Source organism: Symphalangus syndactylus, chromosome 5 (genome assembly GCF_028878055.3).
Source record: "Symphalangus syndactylus isolate Jambi chromosome 5, NHGRI_mSymSyn1-v2.1_pri, whole genome shotgun sequence".
Classification (NCBI taxonomy): Eukaryota; Metazoa; Chordata; class Mammalia; order Primates; family Hylobatidae; genus Symphalangus; species Symphalangus syndactylus.
The window spans coordinates 23,493,858-23,512,333 of record NC_072427.2 but is presented as its reverse complement, the minus strand read 5'-3'; the positions used below and the strand labels follow the sequence as shown (position 1 = coordinate 23,512,333).

The 18,476-nt window shown below is 39.9% G+C and overlaps 1 protein-coding gene across 1 annotated transcript in view; it reads left to right on the top strand.

Moving 5' to 3' along the window:
• Positions 1–18,476, top strand: part of LOC129482151 (uncharacterized) — a 59,113-nt gene that overhangs the window by 1,605 nt on the left and 39,032 nt on the right. The window contains exon 2 of the mRNA XM_063638489.1: positions 9,212–9,255. Within this exon, the coding sequence (XP_063494559.1) occupies positions 9,212–9,255 (44 nt within the window). The remainder of the gene's footprint in view (positions 1–9,211; positions 9,256–18,476) is intronic.

Sequence of the window (18,476 nt, the reverse complement as noted above, 5' to 3'; positions counted from 1 at the left end):
ACATGATTCTGTTTCAATTCCCTAGATGGAACTAGCTTAAATGTCTATCATTCGCAGTGACAAATGAACAAAATGGCCAGTGTCATTTATTAACTTCAGTTGTATTCCTTTACCTTACCTTCTGCTAAATGAAAAATAAAAATTTGACAAATACTGCGTGTGTCAGTTTGCTCTGAGTGATTTCTCATGCTAAGTGAGTCCCGTGGAGAAGCGTTCCTGGGCTTTTCTGGTTTGGTGGGCCTTGTGTTATAAAACCAATTTTCTTCACCTGATGAAGCTAAAGACAAATTTTCTTCAGGCACAGGCATTGCACTTTTAAACTACAGAGCCACTTTTGGGATTCACAGTATTCGCTCAATGGCTTCCCTTCCTGGTTGTGTGGTTTTGTGTGTGTGTGTGATTGTGGGGAAGGAGGTTGACAGAGGTTGGAAGGGATTGTCAGGGAGGGACATAATGTAAAGCAAGTGCTGCTTACAACATAATGTGACGAGTGCACCAGTTGCTTTCCTTCTCTGGGCGGTGATGGCATGTTATACTGTAGGTGCTGTTGTTTTAGGATTTCTCACACTTCGTTTGCCTTGACTAAATGGTAACTGCACACATACTATACTATAAATGGACTCCTCCTCTAGTCCTTAACTTCTTGAGGGCTGTGATAGACCTTATTTAGCTTTTTACCCTCTTTGCCGGCAGTCTTAACATAGTGCAGGCACGGTATGTGTTTGAATTGGGTAAATTATTTTTACTGCCTAGTGGTAACTAGCGTACACAGGAGAGAGCCACCAACTCTGGGGACTTGTCCACAATGACAGTTCACTTGCAGATCTCTGATGAAATTTACTTTAAAAGGATTTCTAACCTTTTTTTTAATCTGTCGGTTATTTTTTGAAAAGAAGTGGGGCTTAACTAGTGCTTTAAGGATTTTAACAAGAGATTCCGATTTAGAAATCTGTCCCGCGCTTTTGGTGAAATTACTGTTTTTTTAGAATCGGAATCTTCACTGTTTCCCAGTTGTCTCCCCGGGACCCAAGCTGTCCTCCCACCTCAGTCTCCCACAGTGTTGGAATTACAGGCAGGAGCCACCCCACTCAGCTGGTGAAATTATTAAAATTGTAGTGAAAACTCTTCCTCCATTGTGAAATTGGAAAAAAATTAGAAATTTTAGAAAAAAGTATACCCTTTGGAGCTAGGTAGAGTTCAGATCCCCACATTTCCATTGACTAGTTGCATAGCCTCTCAGAGCTTCAGCTTCCTACTCCATAAGGGTTAGTAACATGCTTTGCAGTGTTGTTAGGAATCAGTGAAACTGTGTGAGATAGTTAACTGCAGTATCTAACATGAAGTAGGTAGCTATTTCCTGGTAGCTGTAATGATAATAATTTTGATACGTTTTTACATGACTTAAGCATTCTTAAAGGTCTGATTCTTCTGAGTATGGAGGCTTAGCTATTTCTTTCATAAAGAAGGGGCCCTGAGACTTGTGAGTCTTATCCAAATGCATTTCTTCAAAGGTGTCAGATGAACTGAAGGATAGTGGAAACAATAGCGAATGTATCTTCTCGGTCACCTGTGAGTCTTCCTTTGAGAGTGGGACTTGCAGAGTGGCTTGGTAGGGTAGAGCTCTTTGTGACTATGCTATTTAGGAAATGGTGAGAGATGGATTGTTTTCAGTACATCAGTCATAAGAAAGTTAGTTCCAACTTTCCTTATTTTACCTTAGTCTTGACAAATAACAAGATTATGTCTGTATTTCTCAGACTTGTTTAAGATAGAACTGGACTGGGTGTTAACAGTGTTAGTTCAGTAGAGACATGAGCAAATCACTCACTTCCCCTTCAAGATAACACTTTAAAGGTGCCACCATTTGCAGAAGAAAGCAGTGATTTAAAGCAGCTATACTAGCACAGTTTAGAATACTTACAGTACCAGATGGAGTAGATACATTCTAGAAATTTTTACCTGTAGTGGGAGTTGAACAGTGAGAACACATGGACACAGGGAGGGGGGAACATCACACACTGGGGCCTGTTGGGGGTTGGGGGGCTAGGGGAGGGATAGCATTAGGAGAAATACCTGATGTAGATGACGAGTTGATGGGTGCAGCAAACCACCATGGCACGTGTGTACCTATGCAACAAACCTGCACGTTCTGCACATATACCCCAGAACTTAAAGTATAATAATAATAAAGAAAAATAAATATTTACCTGTTAAGGACATTTCTGTGTATTTTATTCCATCTTTCCAATAGTTTTCTTATGAAGAGATTATAGTAAACCTTTAAACTTACAGATTGAGGGTAAACCTTTAAAAATTATATTTGGTCACACTTACAGATTGAGGGTAAAAACATTCCTGACAAAGCTAGGCAAAGACACTTGGACTCTTTTTTTTTTTTTTTTTTTTTTTTTTTTTTGAGATGGAGTCTGTCTCTGTCACCCAGGCTGGAGTGCAGTGGCATGATCTTGGCTCACTGCAACCTCTGCTTCCCCGGTTGAAGCGAATCTTCTGTCTCTCCCGAGTAGCTGGGACTACAGGCACGTGCCACCATGCCTGACTAATTTTTGTATTTTTAGTAGAGACGGGGTTTCACCATATTGGCCAGGCTGGTCTTGAACTCCTGACCTCATGATCCACCCGCCTCAGCCTCCTAAAGTGCTGGGCTTATAGGCATGAGCCACCGCGCCCGGCTGAAACTTGGACTTTTGATGTTCCCTTCTTTTAAAGTTAACATCTAGCGCTTGAATAGACGTGGTTATTACTGATGGGGACAGGCATCCATTTGGAAGTAGCTTCCCCCTCTCTCTCTTTCCCAGGTTATGCTGTCTTACTGCTGTAAATGGGGAGAGAAGAGAAAGCCGTGGGTGGAAGAAAGTGTTTCATGGCCCGGTGTGGTGGCTCATGCCTGTAATCCCAGCACTTTGGGAGGCCGAGGCAGGTGGATCACTTGAGTTCAGGAGTTCAAGACCAGCCTGGCCAACATGGCGAAACCCCGTCTCTACTAAAAACAAAAAAATTAGCTGGGCATGGTGGCGGGCACCTGTAATCCCAGCTACTTGGGAGGCTGAGGCAGGAGAATCGCTTGAACCCAGGAGATGGAGGTTGCAGTGAGTCGAGATTGCACCACTTCACTCCAGCCTGGTCGACAGAGCGAGACCTCATCTCAAAAAAAAAAAAAAAAAACAAAGGTCCCACTCAGTTGCCCAGGCTGAAACGCAGTGGCAGGATCACTGCTCACTGTAGCCTTGACCCAAGCGATTATCCCACGTCAGCCTCCCAAGTAGCTGGGATCACATGCATGCACCACCATGCCTGGCTATTTTTTTTTTTTTTTTTTTTTTTTTGAGACGGAGTCTCGCTCTGTCGCCCAGGCTGGAGTGCAGTGGCGCGATCTCGGCTCGCTGCAAGCTCCGCCTCCCGGGTTCACGCCATTCTCCTGCCTCAGCCTCTCCGAGTAGCTGGGACTGCAGGCGCCCGCCACCACGCCCGGCTAATTTTTTTGTATTTTTAGTAGAGACGGGGTTTCACCGTGGTCTCGATCTCCTGACCTCGTGATCCGCCCACCTCGGCCTCCCAAAGTGCTGGGATTACAAGCGTGAGCCACCGCGCCCGGCCTCATGCCTGGCTATTTTTATTTTTGTAGAGACAGGGTCTCTCTATGTTGCCCAGGCTGCCGGGATGAAGCAATCCTCCCACCATGGTCTCCCAAAGTGTAGGGCTTACAGGCGTGAGCCACCATGCCCAGCCTACTGGGGTTTTTGATTGGCATTGCATTGAAGCTGGAAATCAGTTAGGAGGCAATTGACATTTTAATAATGAGCCATGAACATGGTATATCTATTTAGTTAGACGTTCTTAGATTTTTCATCAGTGTTTTGTAGTTTTTAGCAATTGGATCTTGCATGTATTTTGTAATCTTACACATTTATTTCATGTGTTGTACTGTTGTGAATGATACTTCTCAATTTCCAGTTGGTCATTGCTAGTATATAGGAAGATGATTTTATGTTATATGCTGACCTTGGATTCTACAACCTTGCTAAACTCATTTTTAGTACTAGAAGCTTTTTTGTAGATTTTTGGATTTTTGTGCATAGGCAGTGATGTCACTGGCAAATAAGGGCAGTTTAATTTCTTCATTTTCACTTTGTATACTTTTATTTCCTTTTTTTTTTTTTTTTTTTTTTGAAACAGAGTTTCTCTCTTGTTGCCCAGGCTGGAGTGCAATGGCGTGATCTCGGCTCACTGCAACCTCTGCCTCCTGGGTTCAAGCAGTCCTCATGCTTCAGCCTTCCCAGTAGCTGGGATTACAGGCGCCTGCCACCATGCTTGGCTAATTTTTGTATTTTTAGTAGAAATAGGGTTTCACCATGTTGGCCAGGATGGTCTCAAACTCCTGACCTCAGGTGATCTCCCTGCAGGTGATCTCGGCCTCCCAAAATGCTGGGATTATAGGTGTGAGCCACCACATCCGGCCTAAGAGGACACACTGTTTCTTTGGCTTATTAAGAGGTATTTGGTTAGTGTTAGACCAGGGGTTGGTACATTATAGCTTGTTGACTGGATGTAACATGCTGCCTCTTTTTGTAAATAAAGTTTTGTTGGAACACAGCCACACCCATTCATTTACATATTGTTTAACAGAGATCATAGTACCTACAGAGCCTAAAACATTTACCAATTTGCTCTTCACAGGCACTTTGCTGACCACTGCTGTGGACACCAATTTTAATTTAGGTATATAAACTTTTTTGTAGCTTCTGAGGTTTTGCATTTATTTGCTCAGGCATATAGGTTGGTGGAAGTGCTTTCTGTTCCTTCTCCCAAACCAATCACACAGCCATATAACTTCATGCCTGAGTTTCTTTGTGGTCCTCTATAGTGATTGAGTTTTTACATAGTTCTTTGCAGGCAGCATGAATTTCAAAAATCTCCAAACTTTTGCTATTGCTAATCTTTGTAAACTTTGCACACCCAGCGCTGGTACATTCTGATGATGGTGTCCACACTGCACTCTATGAAGAAAAGAATGATTGTTTATATTAAAATGCAGGAAGAGAATTGTGGCAGCAACGTTTGCTTCTCTAATCAACACCACCATAAGAGACTTACTGTGTGTGGTCAATGGGGGAGAATGTTAATTTATAAATTGAGATAGTTGTATTAAAATTGAGTGACTCTTATTTTGACATAAAATGAATGTGTCTCTTTTATACAGCAGAAAACTACTAAATTAGTTTTTTCTCATCAGTATAAAATAAAGTGGAAAATGTGGGAAGAATACAAATCCTTAACTACTGTGCTTCTGCTTATTTCCCACCCCTCAAATTTCTGATTCCTTACAACTGTAGCTGGCTTTACTACTGAGTAGTGAAATTGATGAACATACTTAAAACCACATCATTTAAGACTTTGAATTTTGACATTTTCTCCTTTTCAGTCTTTCAAATACTAGGCAACCTGTAGGGTTCCACTGTCTGTCATGTATTGTCCCTGTGTTACATGAAAGCAGCCCCAGTGAACTTTTGAATTTGCTCAGCCATTTCACTGGTTCCTGGGGTAAGGAAGAAGTAGGATCTTCTCTCTTAAAATTCCTTGGTGAAATCATTGGATGGGCATGGTGTGTTTCTTTAATTTTCCTTTTGGTCAAAAATCTGACAAAGAGTTTCAGCTGGTCTTGGTCTTTCAATAGGTTTAGTTTTTCAGTGTGTTTACTCTGACCAAAAACTGCCTTCCTGTAATATGCTCCTTCCTTTAGAACACAGTTCTTAAGTAGAGTTTGTTTGTTTAAATGTGTAAAATAAGTTAATGCATTATATGCAGCGAGGGTTTGCATCAGAACCGAGTTCTCAATGTTGTGGCAGGTTTAAGTGTCTAGAACACCTTTTACCTGTTTTTTCTGTTACTTTTTTATTTTTGGGGTAAATGATATCTTTCTCACGGAGGCCTTCCCTCAGCACTGTGTTTAAAATGGCGTCTCCCTCATTTGCTATTCCTTCTTCTGTTTTATTTTTCTCTATAGAGTTTGTTACTATGTGAAAACTATTTATTTTAATGTTTTATTTACCTGTGTTACCCCTAGAATAATATCTATGAAGGTAGGGATTTTTGTCTGTTCCTTCTGTGCCTGCAGAGTCTTGAGGAGTATGGTGTCTGGCACATTGTAGGTGCACAATGACAGCTGAATTAACAATGTCAGGGAGAGTTTGTAGGATGGGGCTCCAGGTGTAGGGCAAGTCAACTTTTAGATTTGAGGTCATTAGCAGGAAATCTTCTTATGATGTGGAGGGAAAAACCCATGTTTTAACGTCAGACTGGGTTAGAATCTGGTCTCTCCAACTTACCCTTTGACCTTGGTGTTAAATGATTTAACCTTTGAAAGATCAATTTTTTCACTAGTGAAATAGGGGAAATAGTATCTTTTTAATGGGGATTAAATGTAATATCAAATATAATGCTCTGTAAATGTTAGTTTTGTCTTTCCCCTTGTGTGCCAGCATTGTGGAAGTTTGAAAGCAACCTGAATTTACCAGTCTGTTTCTGGAGCCTTCTGGGGTCATTACTTTGATTACTTTTGACAGATACATTCTTTTCAGCAGCCTGTGTTGCCAGCATAACAGTGACCTGTCCCTTTGACCAGTGTGAGGGACAGACACTTTGTCATCCCTCTTTTAATCCGTGTATCAGAACAACTCTTACGAGTTCTGGTTTTGAGACATGTTTAGAGGAGTTTATACTTCCAAACAGTTCAGATGACATCAGCCCTTTCTTAGAGTCCTCTGAGTTTGCTCAGCTTCCTCATTCCAGTGTGGTGGGAATCATTCAGTTAAATTGATGTCTGTGGTCTTTACACATAGTCATCCTAAGTTTCTTGCAAATCACGAAACATCAGAGGGCTGCTAAGTCACTAGTTTGTCTCTGTAGATTTCTCTAATCCAAGCTTGTCCAACCACGGCCTGCAGGCTGCATGCGGCCTGTGAAGGCTTTGAATGTGGCCCAATACAAATTCGTAAACTTTCTTAAAACATTGGCCGGGCATGGTGGCTCACGCCTGTAATCCCAGCACTTGGGGAGGCCTAGGCGGGTGGATCACCTGAGGTCAGGAGTTCGAGACCAGCCTGGCCAACATGGTGAAACCCCGTCTCTACTAAAAATACAAAAATTAGCTGGGCGTGGTGGCACGCGCCTATAATCCCAGCTACTCGGGAGGCTGAGGCAGGAGAATCGCTTGAACCCAGGCGGCAGAGGTTGCAGTGAGCCAAGATGGTGCCACTGCACTCCAGCCTGGGTGACAGAGTGAGACTCCATCTCAAAACAAACAAAAAATTAATGAGATTTTCTTTTTTTGCAATTTTTTTAAAGCTTAGCAGCTATTACTAGTATTAGTGTATTTTATGTGTGGCACAACACAATTCTTCTTCTTCCAGTGTAGCCCAGGGAAGCCAGAAGATTGGATACCACTCCTTTAATTTTTATGGATTAACAAGGTGTTAATTCCTGTATCAGTTTCACTGATGTTTCTTCTACTTGATGCAGGAACACTTGACAAGTTAGTTAAGGTAGATTGGTCCATAAATTTATAGGTTCTTTCATTCCCATGTCCTAGGCAAGTCTGAGCAGGACCTGGAAAGCTGATTAAAAGGCCAGTGAGCACAGTGAGCTTAATTGTAAATTAAATAGATATTTAACACATTGAGAAGGCACTCAGGCCTTTCAATCTTTCATTTTCATCCATGCTTGCTATTTGAATCTGATGGGCTTGAAATTGACCTTGTTCTTCTTGTAAAAATGTTGGTTATTGCTGCCTTTCTCAAGCTTGGTTTTCAGTGTGGATTTCTGCAGATAATATTTGCACCTAAAAGTACAAAGTCATTAAGTGAAGGCAGTCAGGAAGGAAAGAGTACCCTGAGCCTGGAGGTCTGTTATAGCGCATGGGGTGGACCAGAGAATGAATGGGCATGGGCATGGAGGTGGTTCAGTCAGTGTGGGAAAGCCACCTGCTTGTCAGCTTTCTACTACGTTGTCCAGCAGAACACACTGAAGCTTGGGACCTGCAACTGGTGTGGAGATGATTGCATTTAGGAGGCTGATGTAGATTTTTTCCCTCTTAAGTGTATGCTCACTGCTTTTTGGTGAAGTCTTGATCCGAGACATACACAGCTTGATCTGTGAGGATTTTAACATCGAGATGGTTCTGTTATTTGAGTTAGGCATGGCTGGGCTACCAAGGCATTACTTTTCAGTCCAAACATTTGGTCATTTCAATGTATTGTTAGTGAGGCTTTTGTGATTTGTTAGAACACAGAGTTTGGGATTTTGTCTGTTTTTTGCGTATATGAATGACACTTTATACTGTTGTTGATATTGCTGGTTAGTATGTGCCTTCATTTACCTATTGTGAGTAAGAAACTTCCTCAGATTAAATTATAGTGAAGTCACTTGGTTCTGTTTCTCTGACTCTTAAGAGCATGAGATCACTTTATACTCAAACTCAGGGTGTTTGGTAAGGGACCTACCATTCTGAGCGTTTAGAGCCTAGATGAGGTCCTGGTCCAATCACCAAGTGAAACTTTTAAGAACATGCTATTCTTAACGTTCAGGAATTCAACCCTGGGAGCCTTCTCTAAATCTTAATGAGATTTTTATGAGAATTCATTTAGTGAACGTAACAATCAGGGAATCCAGCTATTAACTTTGAGGAGGGTCGTGCCTTTTAGTGGTTAGAGAGGCAAGCTGTAGCCTCCCTGCTCAGCGAAGGGGAATTGAGGAAGAGCATTCTAGTGGTCCCTTGCAATCCTCCCCTCACTTTCCAGGCTCCCTAGTAAGACCGGAAGAAGTCCCTGAGTAAACAGCATTTTGTGAGTTTGAGGGACTATGTAAAAATGTAAGTGAACATACAGTGGTTTTGCTTGGATAACTGTTTTAAATATCCTGTTGGCTGTTGAAACTTCTGTGACAGTGAAGCTTTTTGTCTTTATTTTTCAATCGGAAGATCTTTCTTCCCCACTTGAAAAGATTGAGTCTGGGGTCAATCCCTGACCCCGCTTCCTTCCTAAATCTCTTAGTGTATAGCATACGGCTGGGCATATTGTAATCGCGGGCACGGGATTGTACTCATAGAGCTATGCATGACACCTAGGACTTTAGCTGGCTTATATATTTTCGATGACAACTTTTAATTTTATTCTCATTTATTCCATTTCTGTTTCAGTGTCCTGGGTCATGAAACTTAATCCACAGCAAGCTCCCTTATATGTGAGTAAATCATGAGATTTCTTATTTTGTATTTATCTGTTCTGTTTACTTGTTATAATAAGCCACACTCTCACGTGATAGATTCTCAAGGAAAATTTTAACCATATATGCATGAATATATTGGTGTAAGACACTTCAGAAATTGAGTTTGATTTAGTGAATACTAAATGGCTAATCTGTGCATGGAACTGAAAACAAATAATACCTGTAAGACTCGAGAGTTAATTTAGTCAGGGCGATAGTATGCACGCATGAAACAAATTGTCCTGCCAAACAGTACTGTAGCTTCTTGTTTTTTACCTGCAGTTCATTTCTGTAAAAGTAGTGTGGAGATCCTCCTCCTGCCACTGTGATTTACCTTACGTTGCAACTAGGTGGCACTATGTCATTGGCAAGAGTGCTGTTTTCTTTAGGACTCATCTCCCTAAAGTGAGGGACTTTGAAGATAAAATTGATAAATGATTGAATCAAGGCTGGAAAAGGTAGGCGGTAGGCGACTATTGTTTATTATTCTAAGAGTGAATTAATTGAATTTGGGTGGTGAAAAGTGCACATTTGATGAGAAGCCAGCTTAGGGTTGTGGATGGTTAGAGCTATGAGAGGCCAGTAGATGCTGGGTTGCTATGCTCTGGAGAGGGTGAGAAAATATATTTGTAATAGGACTCAATTCCAGCCTTGAAGAATATGGATCATTTAGTTGGACAAAACGTCCCCCAAATTAGTTGAAGACAAAAGGCAAATGGTCAGGAATGGGAGGCAGTAAACAGTGTTGGATGAATAGTGGGGGGATGGTCAGTGGAAACTCTGGCCCACCCAAGTTTGTGTCAGGTAATAATGGGAAATAAGCCTGAAAAGATGGATAAAGCTCAATTGTGAAGGAAGACAAAGGTGTGAGGATTTTGTTTTGTGACCACCAAGGAGCCATTGATGGTGTTTATTTTAAGGATGCTTTTCCTTTTATGCATTTATACATAAATACATAAATGTACTTAACCATTCTGTATTAATAATAGTCATTTACCTTTCCAACATAAAATGTTTATGTAACTTCTGCATAGCTGATTTTTATGTTAAATGTAACATGTAAAGAAATATGTGTGTTTTTAGAAGATGTCTTATGTGCACATTTTCTTTCTAGATTACTTGGAGATAATTTATGTTTACCAGTGGTTTTGCATGTGAACTGAGTACCTTGGGGGTTTTTTTTTTTTTTTTTGAGAAAACTGGTCTCACTCTGTCATCCTTGTTGGAGTGCGGTGGAGTGATCATAGCTCGCTGCAGCCTTGAAGTCCTGGGCTCAAGCAGTCCTGCTTCAGCCTCCTGAGTAACTGGGAGTACAGGCGCATGCCACTATGCCGAGCTAAATTCTCCCTTTTAAAGTGTGTGATTGTTTGGTTTTTCGTGTGTATACAGTTTTGCAATTGCCATTGTCTGACCAGAACATTTTCATCAGCCCCCAAAAAAGGTGCCATACCCATTAGCAGTCACTCACCATTCCCTGCTCCTCTCAGCCTGTGGCAACCACTTACATACTTCCTGTCTTTATTGATATACCTATTCTGGAAAGTTCATATATATATATATATATATATATATATATATATATATATATATGTAAAAGTTCATGTATATATAAAATCATGCAATACATGGCCTTTTGTGACTGGCTTCTTTAATTTAGCATAATGTTTTCAAGATTCACTCATGTTAGAACATGGATCAGTACCTTGTTCTTTGTATTAATGAATGACAGTCCAATGGCTGGATATATCACATCTTACTTATCCATTCACCAGTTGATGGGCAGTTGAGTTGTTTCCACTTTTGGTCTATTATGCATAATGCTGCTGTGAACAGCAAGTTCTGGTGAAGACATATGTTTTCATTTCTCTTGGGTATATACTTAAGAGTAGAATTGCTTGGGTGTATGATAACTGTGTTTAACATTTTGAGAAACTGGAAAACTGTTTTCACAGTGGGTGCACCATTTTACGTTCCTACCAGCAGTGTATAAGGACTTCAGTGTTTCCATGTGCTTGCCAACACAAGTTATCTGACTTTCTGATTTATAGCCACCCTAATGGGCATGAAGTGATACCTCATTGTGGTTTTGATTGCATTTCCCAAATGGCAAATGATTTTGAGCATCTTTTTATGTGCTTATTGGCCATTTTTCTATGTCTTTGGAGAAATGCCTATTCATATCCTTTGCCCATTTTTAAATTGGGTTGTCTTATTGAATTGTAAGGTTCTTTGTATATTCCGACTACAGGTCCCTTATCAGATACATGATTTGCAAAAATTATCTCTCGTTCTGTGGGTTGTCATTTCACTTTCTTGATGCTATCCTTTCAAGCAAAATTTTCAGTTTTGATAATGTTCTGTTGTTGATTGTTTTTTTTGGCATCATATCTAAGAACAATTCTTTGCCTAACCCAGAGTCACAGAGATTTACTCCTGTGTTTTCATCTAGGAATTTTATAGGTTTAGCTCTTACGTTTAGGTATGTAATATGAGAGTTCATTTTTGTGTATTTTGTAAGGGAAGAATCCAACTTTTTTCTTTGGCATGTGGATCTCTAGTTGTTCCAGCAGCATTTGTTGAAAAGACCATTCTTTCCCTGATTGAATTGTCTTGGGCATCCTTGTTGAAATTGATCATAAATATGAGGAATTTTTTCTGGACTCTGAATTCGATTCCTTTCATTTAGGTTGTCTTTGATTTCTTTCAACAGTGTTTTGTGGTGTTCATTGTATAAACTTGGTACTTTCTTGAAATTTGTTGCTTATGATTTTATTCGTTTTGATGCGATTGTTAATTTTGTTATCTTAATTGTTCAGTTTTTTATTGTTCATTGATTATATATAGAAATACTATTGATTTTCGCATGCTGATCTCTGAAACTGTAGCCGTGTTTCAGAGGTCAGTTATAGACTATAATCTGGCTTGTTTGTTTGGCAACAGCTCTTAAGTGGATGTCTTAGGATTTTCTATGTACAGGATTAAGTAATTGGAGATCGTTTTCTTCCTTTCCAACCTGGATGCCTTTTATTTCTTTTTCTTTCCTAGTCGCCCTGAGAAGCATCTCTGGTACAACATTGAATAGAAGTGGTGAGTGCAAACATCCTTGTCTTGCTACTGATCTTAAAGAGAAAGCATCCAAGCTTTCACCATTAAGTATGATGATGTTAGGTGTGGGTTTTTCACAGGTACCTTTTGTTAGATGAGGATGTTCCTTTCTATTCCTAGTTTGACTATTTTTATGATGAAAACATGTTGGATTTTGTCAGGTGATCTTTCTGTGTTGAGATGGCCACGTGGGTTTTCTTCCTTTCATTAATGTGATATATTACATTGACTGAATTAAATAGTTTTTATTTATTTAAAGAGATGGGGCCTTGCTCTGTCACCCAGGCTGGAGTGCAGTGACATGATCATAGCTCACAGCATCGTGGAACTCCTGGGATCAAGGGATCATCCCACCTCAGCCTCCTGAGTAGCTAGGACTACAGGTGTGCACCACCATGCCTGGCTATTCATTTATGTATTGGGACAATGTCTTGCTGTGTCACCCAGGCTGGAGTGCAGTGGCGCAACCATGACTCACTGTAGCTGCGATCAGGCTCAAATGATCTTCCCACCTCAGCCTCCTGAGTAGCTGGAACCACAGGCATGTGCATCCATGCCCAGCTATTTTTTTTTATTTTTTGTAGAGACGAGATCTGACTATGCTGCCCAGGCTGGGCTCAAGTGATCCTTCCACCTCGGCCTCCCAAAGTGCTGGGATTACAGTATGAGTCATCCTGCCCGGCCTGTTTTTATTTTTAGAGATAAGGTCTTGCTATGTTGCCTGGCTACCTTGGTTGAATTTTTAATGTTAAGCCAACCTGGCATTCCTGAGATAAGTATCATTTGATAATGCTGCACAATCTTTTTTATATGTTGTTGGATTTGTTTGGAAGTATTTTGAGGACTTTTGTGTCTATACATAGAGATATTTTCTATAGTTTTCTTGTGATGTCTTTGTCTGGTTTTGAGTATTAAAGGTTTTTGGTTAGGGAACTGTTGTAAATAAGTAGTTGTGTTATGCAGAAGGATGGCTCCCCCAAATTTATTCACTTCTTAATCCCTAGAACCTATGAATATTTACCTTACATGGCAAAAGGAACTTTTCATACTTGATGAAGTTAAGGATCTTAAGATGGGAGGTTATTCTGAAATACTGAGTGTCCCATTGTAATTACAGGGGTTCTCATGAGTGAGAGGAAGTATCAGGAGAGTCAGTGGTCAGAGTCAGAGATTTGAAGATGCTACACTGCTGGCTTAGAACATGGAGGAAGGAGCCCATGAGCCACGGAATGCAGCTCTAGAAGCTGGAAATAGCAAAAGAACACTTTCTCCACATGGAGACTCTAGAAGGAACACAGCCCTGCTGGCACCTTGATTTTTAAACAAGTGAAAGTCATTTTGGACTTCTGACTTCCAGAAATGATAATATGGGGCCGGGTGCGGTGGCTCACACCTGTAATCCCAGCACTTTGGGAGGCCGAGGCGGGTGGATCACGAGGTCAGGAGATCGAGACCATCCTGGCTAAAATGGTGAAACCCCGTCTCTACTAAAAATACAAAAAATTAGCCGGACGTGGTGGCGGGCGCCTGTAGTCCCAGCTACTCTGGAGGCTGAGGCAGGAGAATGGCGTGAACCCGGGAGGCGGAGCTTGCAGTGAGCCGAGATTGCGCCACTGCACTCCAGCCTGGGTGACAGAGCGAGACTCTGTCTCAAAAAAAAAAAAAAAAAAAAAAAAAAAAACAGAAATGATAATATGATAATAAATTTGTGTTGTCTTAAGCCACTGAGTTTGTGATAATTTGTTGTTAACAGCAATAGGAAATAATGGAGTAGTAGTTTGGGGAAATTAGTGATAAAGGATAATTGGGAAGGAGAGGATAAATGCAGTTAGATCAGTTTGCCTTCCCTGTATGTTTCACTGTGTGTGTTTTGTAACATTTTAGTTTTTCCTAAAACCAAAGGATTGATTGACCTTCAAAAGGCAGCTACTTTTTGATATTAGTCTGTAACCTTTTATCAAATCAATATTTTCCCCAAATAGGGTTGACAAGAAGCATTCTAAATAATCTCCTAATAAGTTGTTTTGACTTCGGATATTGAAATTGCAGGCCCATCTCCCACCCATCTCTGTTTTCTCACCGTTTTTGTATGTTTTATAGTAAGTCTTACATTGAAGTGTATGTGTCTGTCTGTCACTCCCTCCTTCCCCCACCCCCTCCCTCTCCTTCTCCACTCTGTGTGTGTGTGTGTGTGTGTGTGTGTGTGTGTGTGTGTGTGTCATTACAAAGAAGTTGTAAAGGCCTTTTAATGATGTGATTTCCCCTCCTTTTAAAAAATAAAATATGTTAAGCCTAAGTATTAACATCTTAGAGGGCAGGTAGATGGAGACTTTGGCTTTCTACTTTATCTATCTTTGAATCTCTTAAATGTTTACAGTGAGCATGTGATTTGTATAATACATAGTAATTTTTGATGAAAACATTCTGAAGGCCGAAAAGAATGTCCTGTCTTTTGAAAATAAACCCATCTTTGTGCTAATTAACACTGGAGGCCAGCCAAGGCTTTATAATAAAATATTGCATTCCAAACAACTATGAAAGTAGCTAGTTGAAGAATATAATTTGCTTTGAAACGTAGCTTGAAATGGAAATATATTTCTAATAATGAAAGGTGTTGCTTTAGTAATAAATGAAAATAAAATATCCCATTATTATCCCTTCATAGAAAACAAATACAACCCTAAATGACATTTTAATTAACCAGTGATTTTCCTCTAAAGCTGAGATTTGTTTTTTTAAGACGTAGGTAGGATTGGCAAATAGTGTACAGAAATCTGGACATCCTTTGAAAGTAATTGTTGGGGTGGGATGGGGGCATAGAGTACTGTTTTATTCTGTTCATTTTTATTAAAGAAAACTGTGAATTTAGACCAAGCAGTGATTTCAGAATGGAAGATGGAACAGGGTGTTTAATGGGTTTTGTATACTATTTTTGTAAAAGGCTTTGGTGCAGAATCTTTCATAAAATGAAATCTTTTTTCAGCATATCTGTTACTTACTTTTAGAATTCACAGCAAGAGTTCTTGTTTGAAGAACTACAAACCTTTATTGACTCCAGATTTGACTTAACTCTTTTATATTTTCCTTTTCTTTCTCAGTGATAAGGGAAGGTATTTTATAAAGTAGATTTTTCGTTAAAAAAGAAAAAAAGACTACATTTACCTGGTCAGAAGTTCTTTTGGGTTTAAGGAAAAAAATTGCAGCCCAGGTTGCAACAAATGGTCTGACAGTTATAATATGTTACATCTTTCTTTTTTTGTTGTTTTGAGGCAGAGTCTCACTCTTTTGTCCAGGCTGAAGTGCAGTGGCACAATCACAGCTTAGTGCAGCCTTGACCTCCCAGGCTCAAGTGATCCTTCTACCTCAGCCTCACAAGTAGCACTCACCTTCATGGTGGCTAATTTTTTTTTTTTTTTTTTGGAGAGACGATGTCTCCCTATGTTTCCCAGGCTGGTCTCGAACTCCTGGGCTAAGTGATCCTTCTGCCTCCACTTCACAAAGTGTTGGGATTACAGGTGTGAGCCACCATGCCGGCCTCAACAAAAGTTGAACTAGGTACTGTAGCCAGCCTCAACAATGATAAACTTTTGGCTAATCTTATTTCATTTATACTCCACTTTGGATTCTTTTGACGCAGATTGCAGACAGATCACTTCATCTGTAAATATTTCTGTTTGTATCTCTTGAAGGTAAAGACTATTTTAACCATGGATGAGTGTTTTGATCAAATCAACATGGCTTGTTCATGTCAATACCATTTGCTCAGAGGGGAAAGATCAAGGGAAAAATGGGGTTGGATTTCAAATGCCAGGACCTGTCTACTGGGTTTGTGATTTGTTATTCTCTAAAGTTGTAACTCTTAAAACAAAGAAAGGAGTGAGTTTGGCCTATTCATTAACTTTTCCTCTTCAGACAGTTCAAATGTTTATTGAGTTCTTCTACAAGCCAGGCCCTGCCTTCTTCATGCTTACCAAGAAGCATTTTTATGCGGTTTCTCTAATGTTTGGGTGAATGGTACCTCACTAAGTTGTTTTTCACACATGTGCGTGCTAGTTCCTGAAGAGTCCTGTCCAGGTGCTCTGCCTGCTTTTCCTTTCAGGCTTCTATATCAGCTGCTGTTTCCCTACAGAATGTGCCCCTGACCTCCACCCCTTAACCCTACCCAATTTGTCTTTACATGTCTGACCATCCATGAAGGCTCTTCTGGGTCATGTTCAGTTCATGTTGATATTTCCCCTTCCTCCCCTCTTTAGTCCTTACTATTTTTGCTTTGGTCATGTTTTCTTATGCTGTATTCTGTAAGCGTGTTTAATTTTTTTATGGTGGCAGGGGAAAATATTTTCTAATTATGCTTTGTGGTTTTTTCTTCCACTCAATAAATGCTTGGTAAATATTTGTTTTATTGAGTATATGACACTATTCTAGCTATATTGTGCTTGAACAAAAATCTTAACTGCCTTGTAAGTTAACTGCTAAGAATTTGTCAAAAGTGCAGAGATAACGTCAAGAACTTGTCATGGATAGTACAAAAAGGTCTGTAAGGGCTTGATGGAAGTCTGTAAATTGACTTCCTATGAAAGAGAGTGTAAGAAGTGAAAAAAAAAGCAGAACAGAGTAGATGTTTTACTCTGTTTGCCAAGGGATTTGTACTATTTTTTTCCTGTTTTATAAATTTGTCCTAATCTTAAATAATGAAGGGAAAAGAGCACTCTTTTTCAACCTCAAGGAATCCTTTTTATACTTCTTTTCTGTGAAGCCATGTTATGAAAGATTGTTATAGAAACTTAAGTATAGTTTTTCCATCTTCAGTAACAGACCTGATTGCCATCTAGTTACTGGTTCTGATCACACCAAAATGCAAAGCAGCTTGTTCTAATAACTTGTGCAGGCCTATTGGGAGCTAGTATATGGCTTTGAGTCCTTTCGAAATATTTAACATAATTTGGCAATTCCATTACTCCTTTTATGGACTTCTTGGCATCTGTGAACTCTTGGTAGGGAATCACTGTTTTAGAATGAAAAATGTCTCCCAGGAAGTAAATTAGCTGGTAAACAAATGAAACTTCATTTTTTATATGACTTGTAGAGCATAAATTATTACTCTTTCTGCATAAGTGGCTGCTTTCTAGGCTGCTTTTAGCGAGATTGTTAGAAACAAATGATTGGTGCTGTGAGGAAGAACCAGCAATCAGGCAAAAAAGTTTTCTCAGCAAGACAATTTGCTTCTGCAGGTATGCTGCTTGCATTAGTCATGATTGCAAGAGCACACCAAACGGGGTGGAGCAGGGGTTCTTATCCCTAACGCAGCCCCTACCTCTGTGTCATTCCAACATGGGCTGGGGTAGGACTGCACAATCTTTGCTAACCCAGTTGGCTATTGTGAATATTTTCTCTAATAAGGAAGGGAGGGGGAATGTGAGTTACAGGTTGGGACTGGTAGGAAGAGTTGTTTACAAGGCAGGTTACTACGCAGGTAACTAAGCTGGTAAGTAGGGTCGAGAAGGTACAGGGAAATTGTTCTTAGGAACAAAGAACAAGGAAGTTGAACAAGTTAAACCTTTGAAGAGGAACTTACTGTACCTAATAAGTTTTTTTGATTGGCTAATTAAATGTCTGTTCATTATTGCCAAAAAGTGCCTGCCCCAACAAGATGATACCAAATTTTAGAAAATGTTGGAGCTCTCTCTGAATCTAGGAGGAAGTGAGTAGTTTAGCTTTTATTTAGTAGTTAGGACCTTAAGTAAATCACTTTTTTTACTGTGTTTCTGTATAAAATAGGTATTATTTTTTGCCCTGCAAGAGACCATATAGAGGAAAGCTCTTTGGCAATGATACTGTGCCCTATGAATAAAAAAGTAATGGTGTCATTTGTGACTGAATAACAGTTTATTTTGAGAATGCTTTATAACAGCTTTTCATGGGAAATAAAGCAATGCTGTTAACTTCATCTTGCATTTTTCTCATTTTTATTATGATTAAAAAGTAGTCAACTTGTACAAAGGAAAGAAACCAACCTTGACTCAGGAGCCTAGGACTTTTTCTTTGGTTTGCCCTCCTGGGACAGATTACCTTTCCAAACTGAATTTGTGGAG